The sequence below is a fragment of the Austrofundulus limnaeus genome, unplaced genomic scaffold (assembly GCF_001266775.1).
Source record: "Austrofundulus limnaeus strain Quisiro unplaced genomic scaffold, Austrofundulus_limnaeus-1.0 Scaffold20, whole genome shotgun sequence".
NCBI lineage: Eukaryota > Metazoa > Chordata > Actinopteri > Cyprinodontiformes > Rivulidae > Austrofundulus > Austrofundulus limnaeus.
This window is the reverse complement of record NW_013952422.1, coordinates 1,481,325-1,492,256: the sequence shown is the minus strand read 5'-3', so window position 1 is coordinate 1,492,256 and position 10,932 is coordinate 1,481,325. Positions and strand designations below refer to the sequence as shown.

The 10,932-nt window shown below is 39.4% G+C and overlaps 1 protein-coding gene across 1 annotated transcript in view; it reads right to left on the bottom strand.

Moving 5' to 3' along the window:
• cabp1b (calcium binding protein 1b) overlaps nt 1-8,991 on the bottom strand; it is a 21,442-nt gene extending 12,451 nt beyond the window's left edge. The window contains exon 1 of the mRNA XM_014003776.1: nt 8,188-8,991. Within this exon, the coding sequence (XP_013859230.1) occupies nt 8,188-8,817 (630 nt within the window). The 5' untranslated portion in view covers nt 8,818-8,991. The remainder of the gene's footprint in view (nt 1-8,187) is intronic.
• Between the last annotated feature and the right edge of the window lie 1,941 nt (nt 8,992-10,932).

Below are 10,932 nucleotides of genomic sequence, written 5' to 3'. Positions count from 1 at the left end.
AGCCCCCACCACACAGGAGGCAACACAAAGTCATGATAAGCTCGAAGGGCTCGGATTCAGATCAAAGCCAAAAAAAAAATGTTTCGAGAAACGACACACGGTTGGAGAATTATTTGTGCCGGAGGATGAAAAGCCAGCACGTGGAAATGAAAACACACGCAGACAGGCAAAGAAATGCTCACTCAAAGTTCGCCTTTATACCTCTGCACGCACACACACACACACACACACACACACACACACACTTGTCAAGGAGGACAATAGCTAAAAATGGAGGATTTCTTAAAAAGGGTAAAAGGAAAAAAAACGAGTGCTTATTGTGCCTTTTAGTATTAACCATTGCTGACACCATTAAAGTAAAAATCATTATTATATTTGACACAAAATTTACTAAATCTGTCCAATAAGTCTCCTGTACTTATCTGTTGGAGAACTACACTGCAAAAAGTGTTCATCTAACCAAGTCTTTTAATATTTATTCCAGTCAAAGTGTTTTTGATCTTGTTTTGAGACTCATATGTTAAACAAGAGCAGATTAGATTATTCATCGTCCCCGCATGAAATTTTCCCTTTTTTTCAAAAAGTCTCACCAAGTGCAATTGTCTTCATGCACTGGCAGTTCATTTCACTCAATCTGAGAAGATTCAGACTATAATAGTATTCTTTACTTATTTTTAGATGGTAATTTTTCCAGTGTAATTTGGCTGATTTTTAAATTGAAAGTCTAAAGGTTTAATATTTGCAGAATCACACTGTTACTGCTTTGTTTGTTCCTTTTTCATATTTATTCTGTGCAGGGTATTAATGAGAGTCCATCAAGAAGTCAAAATAAGCACACAGTTACAAACAACATTTTGATTTGCTAATTTGCTCATTTCTGACATGTTTTTGGACTGTTGGAGGAATAAAACCCAATCAGACATGAGCAGAACACACAAACCTCCCTACAAATAAACTTATATTTAAGTAGAGAATTTGCATTTACTGCAAAAATCCAGCATGAATGCTTAATGTTGAATTTTTTTGTAGAAAAAAAGTAAAGATGGACAAACATTTTGAAATTTGCTGTAAAATTGCCCAAAAAGGTAGAAAATAGCATAAAAGTAGCTGAAATGGCTGAATCTAGCACAAAAAAAGCAAAAATAGCAAGTCTGCTAAATTAAGACGTTTGAAATAATCACAAAAAGGTGACTTTAGCTGAAGAAGCTCAAATTAACTTAAATTACAGGAAACAGCAGAGAAAAGCTTAAAAAGCTTAAATTCGCTGAAAGGATCTGATAGAAGCATACAACATTGAATAAGCAGAATATACTGTACAAAAAGAAAAGAACAAAAATTGAAAATGAAGAAAAAATAAAACTTGAAAAAAAAATAAAAAAAGGAGCTGAAAAAAGCTAAAATTATCAAAGAAGTTCAAAAAAGCAGAGCAAGAACAAAAGGTCAAAAGTACAGGAAAAGTTTTTTAATCTTTCAAACTAGTTTTTAATCTAAGGATAGTTTTTAATCTAAGGATAGTTTTTGATCTAAGGATAGTTTTTAATCTAAGGATTCTAAGGATGTTGAATAGAGCTTCATTCATTTTGAATTAGAACAAAAATGGCTGAAAAAGGCTAGATATCTCAAAACTTAGAAATTGCTTAAATACTAAAAGTCAAATCCAGAATGGTTTAAAAGCTGAAAGTTTTGATGAATTGTTGAAATAACAAAAATGTGGAATAGGAGTCAAAAATGTTCAGAAGACAAATGGTTCATCTCGATAAAGTGGCTCAATAAGATTCACGCAACAACTGTTAAAACATTTTTGACACTTAAATAAATATACTGTACACAGAAGAGCATGTTTGATATTAAAAAAATGAAACAGTGTGTTGTGAGCTACAGTACACATGGCTAATTACCAATTATTCAAAGTGGTAAATAGTTTTCTAGAGTTAAGGCGACAGCTTTAACTTCCAACCATTTAACTAGTTCATAATGTGAATTTTATTTTCCCATGACCAACATAAACCCGTTTATTGTGACAGTCTCACGCTGATAGCATAAGGTTAAGCTAAAATTTTACTATTTTTTTCTCACAGATTTTCTAAGAAGTTTAATGATCTGAACATAACAGGGCAATTTTACCTAAATCCAATCAATGGAGATACACTAAAAGGGAAGATTATTTTTTATTAAATAAATAATTGTTTTGTTGTAAAATGTATTTAGAACTTTCTGTTTTCAAGTCTTCTTCTTTTGGGAAATCAATATTTTTGTGAACTGTGGTCTTATCGTGTATAAATTACAATAAATCCATTTTGATAGAAAGACAAGTTTTTGTGAAAATGTAAATAAACATCCACCATTTTCAGGACTGTTAACCTCTCAAGTCAGATTTGTGTACTCTTTATACTTGTATAATTCTGCAAGTACAAACATTATACTCTGTTCTCTGCAGGCCAAAGCATCATTTTCCACTCTGCTCTAATTCTTTAAAAGGTAAAAAAAATAGAATAATCATAATTTGTTTTCTTATTTCATCCTTTTTAGGGTCTATTATACAGCCTTTTAATGAGCTATCATGCATTCTGAAGGTCAAACATCTTCCACCTGGCCCTGTAAGAGTTTCTAGCAGCATCCACTCCTGAGGTAACACCAGCATCAGTCACTGTGGCTCTGGACGTCCTCCTTCTCTCCTCTCCTCCCTTCTGCTCGTCTAATAAAGACATTCACACCAGACTTGTTTCAGACGGAGCTCCCATTCAGCACCGCTGTGGCTTCTCTTTGTCGCTCTGCAGATGAATCATCCAGCCCCTCACCAGAGGCTCATTGTGAACTTCAGAACACATCAGACGTCAGATTCAGGAGCCGTCAGCTCTCATTATGTCACAGCACTGTGCACGGGCATCATTTCCATCTCTTTCCCCTGTTTCCTTTTCTTTTCTTCCCTGTACGTTTTACTCAGAGACACAGGATGACTTGCTTTGCACGACTGCTTGGACAACAACCTATGAAGTCAATATATTATCTTTTATTAAATACACTGTGAAATATGATGCAGGACGTCATTTAAACAAAATGACAACGAAATAAGTCTCAGATCAGGGTTTTTTTTTGTTTGTTTTTTTTTACCACGAGTTAAATAAATAAATAGAAACTGTGTCCATGCCATTCTCTTTTCTGTGGGCATTTTTATCAGAGAAGGAAAGAATGAGAAAAAATGCATATTTGCGTTATCTTCTCGTGCTAAACCTGAAAGGTCACACTTTTATAGCTTAATAATCTATGAAAATCTAATTATTAACAATTACCAAATTTCATACATGTTGCGTTGACAATAGAGTCTCATTTCTCCTGTTTTCTAGTCGTTTTCTTTTTCTTTTTTTCTCAATCCTACAAGGTCTCTCTGATTTTCCTTTTCTTAGCTCCGGGTCTCCTCAAACGTTCAGCCCCATCAAACACGTGGGCTCTAAGCCCCGTTTCAAAAAGAGGGGGATTTAACCAAAACGTGAAATTGTAGCTCCATCTTTGGCAGCACAGAGATAAAAATATCCATCTGTGTCTAAAAATAGCCTGCTAGAAAAAAAACTGAAAGCATTTGTGGGGGTGAAGATGATGATGTTCCTAATCTGTCCTTGCTCAGATCTGGTTTTCCTCATTTTTTCAGTAATATGAACATTTCCTTTTTTCCTTCTTAGAAGACACCAAGGTCAGTGTGACCCAGAAACAAGAAAAAGGAGGAAAAGAGATTTTAAGAGGAAAAATATGCAAATTGAGGAGTTTTTTTTCCTGTTAAACTCTTTCTGATTTATTCTCCTGCTTTTTTACATTTTGTCCTGTTATTCTTCCCAGGTCACATGCAGGACACAGTGGACCCTGTGAGACACTGAAGGTTCTAACTTATTACTACTGTACTTGCACCCTCTGCTGGATAACTCACATCTTTTCTTTTCTTTTCTTTTCTTTTTTCTCTTTTCTTTTCTTTTCTTTTCATAAAACACCATTTTCAATAATCATCTTTTCCACATCTTCAGCTGTGAGTTTACCTGCCTGAATATTTATTGATGAGCTCTGAAAGGTGAAGGAGGACGATCAAGTTTTCTGTGTGTGTGTGTGTGTGTGTATGTGTGTGTGTGTGTGTGTGTGTGTGTGTGTGTGTGTGTGTGTGTTCATGTGTCAGTTTTTTAAGGAACAACTTAGAGTTTTTGTTGAAACTTGCAAAAAGTAATGATTAGCTTGACACATGACTGATTAATTTGGGAGTCAAACCAGTTAAAAATGGCTACATCAGTCATCTGACATCATGCAACACAAATGGGTTTAACTTGGCTGATTTTTACAGATTTTGAGCTATAATTTGATTTAGTGGCAGCACAAATTGATCCCTAACATTTTGTTTGAACAGTAACATGTTGCAAAAGATAACTCTTTGCATAACTAAACTTATCATGAAAAGTAAGGAAATTTTGTAGATTATTTATTTGTTGTAGCAAAGCTTCTTGGCAATAAATCTTATACTGTTGTAAAGTCTGTTAATAACTTTTTTTAAATGGTGCCACATTTGTAAGGAACATGCATTTGTGGGATGAGCAGTAGAGCTGAGTATGTGGGTTGTGCACATATATAACTTGCCAAATCTTCTCTGCCAAACAGTTTATTTTGCTTTTTCTATTGATACTTGTTTTGATCTTCTGGTGCCCCAGATGCTGCCAATCCAGCTAAAAAAATTATTGTCAAGAAGCATTGTTACAAGAAATAATATTGATAATTTCTTAACTTTTTAGGCTAAGTTGAATCTGTTTGTCAGTTAGCAACATTTTTGATAAACCACTGAACAGATTTTAATTAAACTCTATAATTAAATGAACTCTCAGTTGGTAGAGCTCATGCCTCTCAGCAAGAAGGTCGCCAGTTCATATCCCGACCCGGGGACCTTTCTGGGTAGAGTTTGTACGTTCTCTCTGTGCATGCGTGGGTTCTCTCCGGGTACTCCGGAAACCAAAAACATGACTGTTAGGTTAACTGATAACTCTAAATTGTCCCTACATGTGAGTGAGAGAGTGAACGGTGGTTTGTCTCGTTTGTCTCTATGTGTGGCCCTGTGATGGACTTGCGACCTGTCCAGGGTGTACCCCGCCCCTCGCACTGTGACTGCTGGATATGGGCACCAGTGACCCCCGCGACCCTGAAAGGAATAAGCGGTACATATAATGGATGGATCTATAGGTGCACATCTTTAACTGGTTAACTTTTAGAGACAGCTGACCTCAGAAAACACATCCTGCATGTGCTATGATGCAGTTTACTTGGCATCTGAAAATACATTTCCTCAAAGGTGTTTTTAATCTGAAAAGAGCTTCACTGAGTGAGAACTAATGTTGAGAGCTCAGCAGACAGTTAGGTTTCACTTTCACTTTCACCCGAGAGCCTGCAGGAGTCATGGGCAGGGTGTATGGGGAGGAGGTGCGCTCTGCCATGAGGAAGTTCGAGAAGGGGTTATCTGTGGAATCAAAGTGGGCGTGTCACAAGAGTGGGTGTGTCAAAAGCATAAACACTGTGGGCTACGAGAGGCCTACATGACGGTATCCTTAGATCCTGCTTGATGTCTTTACAGCCTGACCCTGACCCCAACACTAAGGTCAACCAGGAGAAATGTGACCCAAGTAGGGTTCTCCAGAAAAAGTGGTGCTGTACAGTAACGCCCCTTTTTTGCTTGTCCAGTCAGGTGTGTCCCTTTAACAAAGTCCGTCGAATCAGGTGTGTTGCTTTAGAATCGCCTTTCCTTGTGACACGCCCACTCGTCAGCACTCGTCCGCAGAGACCCCTACGTGGGAAGTTCGGCTTAAATCACGTCCCAGGGGCGTTTCTGGTCCCCAAAGGCATTCCTGGTCCCCACCTGTCGTTTTGCTCCTCAGCATGGCTTCCTAAAAACGCTGCAGGATTTCTCAAACATGCATGAATGAGTCAAAGCAAGGCTTTGGGCATGTTTTTAATGTTATAACATGATATAAAACTCAAAAAAGTTGATTTTACATGATATTGCCAATGCTATCTTTCAGATCTGACTAAAATGGCTACAACTTTGCCATTTCTTACCATAAGATTCAGTCTAAAATGCTGGTATAAAAAACAACAGATGATAATTATTCCTTCAACTGTAATTTCATTGTGCTCTGTACAATGACAATAAAGGTCTATCTATCTATCTATCTATCTATCTATCTATCTATCTATCTATCTATCTATCTATCTATCTATCTACCTATCTCAAGGAATGCTAAGTTTTTCATTTAATGTCTGTGTCTGCTTTTGGTAACATTAAAAAAAAAACATTTAAATCATTTCCTGTATTCTATTGAACCAAAATACACCCTGGCTGCCTATCAAACCTCTTTATTCAGAACCCTATTTGTCATCATGCCTTAAAGAACTGCACAACAGTGGACTCTAAGATAGTTAATCTAATAACTTCGGTCAGTTGGCAGGTTTTCTGAAGTCTCTGCACATTTTGCCAAAAGATGAAAAAAGAAAATGTGTAAAAAAAAATGACACTGCTGTGCTCCAGTCTCTCATAATCAGGTCTTGATGGCCTATTTTTAGCTTCTTCTGCTCGGGGGCAAGCGAGTCCTGATGGGATTCTATAGAGACCCTGATGTTACGTAAGAGAAAAGAAAGAGTTTGGCGTCTCAGCCTGTGTTTTGTTTGTCAGGTGGAAGTTTGTGTTTCAGAATAATTTTGCATGTCTGCTGTTTCCCCTTTCATTTCCACGCACAGCATCACTCCTTGTTGCTCCCTTGTCTTCACACAAACACTGATGTCCATTCGTGAGTCGGCTCTGACGTGGCTTCACTTCACCGTGACAGTAAACAAACAGCCTGCTCTTTTAAAATGGGAGGATTCAAACCCAAAATCAGGATGTCATATTTTAATGAGTTTTCTGTTTTCATTCAAACTATTCCGACTCTTTGTTGCCTGAATCAAAGAACCACGCATTAGCACATCATTAATAACATAAAAAAGCCACTTTTCCACTGACCATCAGCAGTTTTTGGAGGCTTCACTGTGTGGAGTTTGCCTCACAGGAACCGCTGAAGACTGACTGAAGCTTTGGCCTGGATTGAGACAAGTTATTTCTGGAACACATTAGCGCATGAGGAGGTAATTGTCTCCTCTTGAGCTTTTTATCGTGCACAGGAAGAGAGACTTTTCTGTGAAAGCAGAAAACATTTAAAGGACTGAGGACGGGAGGCGGGAGCATCATCAGGAGGTTTTCCACATTTTGATATGTTTTTGTTAAAATAAATGACAAGCTCTCTGTGGGGAAGTCGATCCCTCTCGGCTTCAGTTGACGGTCATAATGAAAGCCACTGTACTCATATCTGGGTGTAACTGACACCGGACTGCACGGGAGCCAGATTTGAACTGAAAACACACATCCATTTTTAATCTGCTTCGCTGGGGGGTGAGCCCAGGTCCGATTATTGGTTCTGGCTTCGCCGGCGTCTCACCTGAGAACCTCCACCTGCTGTGGAACAATCGACACTTTCTCTGAGCACCTGTGGTGTGGTTACACAACGTCAGAGCAACAGATTCCATTACAAATATAGCTGCAACAATAAAAGTTTGCTTTCAGTAATTTGGATTATTATTACTGTGTGTATTCAATGTAATGTTTTTGTAAACCATCTCTTTCCAAATTTGGGAAGGTTTAAACCTTTATTTAAATGTTTATGTGGCATTTTTTAAACATCATGTGAAAGTATTGTGTATAGATAAACTTGACTGCAACTTGATTTTAAAGTGGATTGTGATTTTTTTTTGTGTGTGTTTGTTTTGTTTTGTTATTTGTGTGGTACAGTTGCATCTAAAGTTGCTTAATAGCATTCAGTTATGGACTGTGGGGTTATTATCACTGCATAGAAACCAAAAGTCCATTCTTTTCACAGCTTTTCTTTGATTAAAGCCAAACATTCACATTTTGTGATCATTCCAAATAAGAAATATTGTTTATGCTCATTGCGATTTTCCTCATAAAACAAAAGTTTTTTTAATGTCCTTCTTAGGGCATTAAAATGTGTCAAAGCGAGGTGTCTGATTCTGTGCATTAAAAACTCCTGATTAATAAAGTTAATTCAAAATAAAAAAAACATGTGGGATCAGAACTTTTCGAGCTGTTTAGTTTGAAAAGTCCTCTCCGGCTCTTCTTACCTGCCCAAAGACTGATTTGACGATGGGATGCAGGCTGGACTCGTACTCGGATGCTGTGGTGCTCAGTCTTTTGGCTCTGCGGGACGCGGCTCTGGCCGGTGGGTCAGAGCTGAGGCTGGACGAGGACCCGGTGCTGACAGCTCTCTGACTGGGCTCGAAGAAGAAATCCGTTTCGTCCGGGTGTTTGGGGTAAGATGGGGTCGGTGAGGTCCTCCTGTCCTGCCCCTGGAGCTGCCCTGAGGAAGGATGCTCCTGGTGCTGATGCTGATGTTTGGATTTGGAGGACTTGCTGCGCTCTGCGTGACGCCGGCTCGCCCTGTGCCTCACCACCACCACCTCCTGCTCCTCCTCCTCCTCCTGGTCCAGGTGGCTCGGCTGCCGGTGGGAGCGGCTCCTCTGCACCCGGTGGTGGTCAGCTACATGCCGGGACTCGGCGTGTCTTGGCTGGCACAGGGGTCTCCGCGCGCTGGTCTCACAATCCTCCGTCCATGCTGCGTCCTCAGAAGGATGATGATGATGAGGAGGAGGATGGTGAGCTCGGGCCCCCTCCATGTGCGCGGACCTGCGGCTGAGCCCCGAGGATCTGAGCAGGGAGGTGGTGGAGTCGCTTTTGGGGAAAGAGGAGCTCATGTTCCCGCTGCTCCGTCCTGACAGAGCTGCTGCTGCAGGATGAGGAGGGCAGAGACGAAGAGGAAATCCTGCCTCTTTAATCCATCACCCGCCGGGACGGCGCGCGGACAGGTGAAGATGGAGCAGCAGCTGAGGCTGAAGTGCTGCCTGATGTGGCAGCAGGCGGTCAGCTTCTCACCAGGGTGGGGGGTGGGAGGGCTGGGTGTCGGCGTGGGGGGCTCCGCCAACTTTGGACCACAGCTCTGCTGCAGGATGTCGCACAAAAGTTCATTAAGACGCGCGTCAGCAGCCTGCAGATAATTCCTCCCATAATTAGATGCTGATATCGCCTCCTTTTCATGTCCGCCTATAAGGAGGAGGTGGAGATGGACCGCTTTCAGTTTTTATTCCTGATGAGACACTGACACCCACAGTGACATGAATGCCTCTGAACAGTGGTCACTTCCAGTCTTTGTGCCTTTTTTTAAATTTATTTTTTATTTTTTGGATGTCAGAACTTCATGAGTCTGCACGGTTTGACACAAGTGAATTGCCTTTTTTATACTAAAAAAACAACAAAAGTGTTTTGTTTATTTTATGTTGTGACTTTGGTCAACTTTTGTTGTTTTTATGTGCTACAGTATATAAATAAATTGACCTTGACATGTGTTACAAATGAAAGGTTCATTTTAAGTGAAGGGTGATTTCAGAAAAAAAAACCTTTTCCATATTTCTTCTCTATAAGTGTAAAGACAAATAAAATGCAATAATCATTTTTTCCTCTTTATAATTATCTAAGATAAAAATGTTTAGATTTTGATGAATGAACTATGTTGGTGTAAACACAGAGAGAAAGATCAAACAGCTGCTGCCATTAGTTCATTATGGTCACCATGGCAACCACACACCTGTGTCTCACTCCCTGACTGCCACATTGATGACAGGCTGATGAAAGCACAGACAGAAAAGTATATTGTGCGAACAGGAACTGTTTCTTTCCCCTCATGCACCCATTTCCGTGTTTTTATTACAATAAAAATGTAAGTAAACTAAATTACAACTTTTGTTTCCAGATCTCACAAAGAGCAGATGTTTATACGTCGTCAATCAAACGAAGCTGAAAACTAAAGTCAGTCCTTCTCCTGCTTATTTTTTGTCGTTTTTCTCACCCAGAGACAGAGGGGAAATGTTAGGTGATGTTGTGTTGTTGCAGCCTTTTCAGAGTTGTATTTGTTGGGGGAAAGTCGAGGAACGGGAGCAGCTTTTTTTTCCTCTTTTCTCGTGGGAATTTTTGTTCTCTGACATCTGTGTCTCTCCTGCTGCAGGGAGAGCTAACATCACTTCAATGCACTAATGTTGGCTTCAGCCTGCTTTAACTCCCCTGTTGTGTTTATGCATTTCACCACTTATTAACCAACATTTCTTGTTATATTTTCATTATTTCATACCTTCTTATCAATGCAAATAACATAATTGAGCATTTTTTGAAGTCTAAACTTATCAAGCATGTTTAAATCAAAGTCTGCAGCATGCTTTTTTTTCACTACCCTTCCTTGTCATTTTGGCACTTCCTTTCTGTACACATTAGGTTGTGGCAGGGGACATTTGAGCCTCGGGGTGCAATATGGCCCATTTTATGTCCACGGAGATGGGGAAACAGTGGGATGTTGGAGGGAAAAACAACAGGAGAATGTGATTTAATCATAAACAAACAGATCTTGAAAGAATGGACTGATTTGAAAAGGAAAAAAAGCCTCAAATGTGTCAGAGGATGGAAGTGAAAATGAATTTCCACAACCTTGCAGGTCAAACTGTCAAATATGTGCCTCCGTGTTCACAAACACGTTTAATAAAAATAGTCTGGAATATTCTGGCGAGACATTTTATTCTAAGTCCAACAGTGTTGTTGTTTTTCTTTCAGCTGCTCCCTTCTGCAAGGGTCAACACAGTGAACTGCATGATTTGTTTTACTTCTGATCCTCTTCCTGATGTGACCTGAACTCCAACCTGCAGCCTCAGAGACCATCGAGCCTCCATTAAAACCCTTTTATTATCCAGTCCTGGAGCCCAAATAAACTTGTTTTATTAAAAAAGGGTTCAACATTTAAATAAAACGTGTGTTTATGAATGATTAAA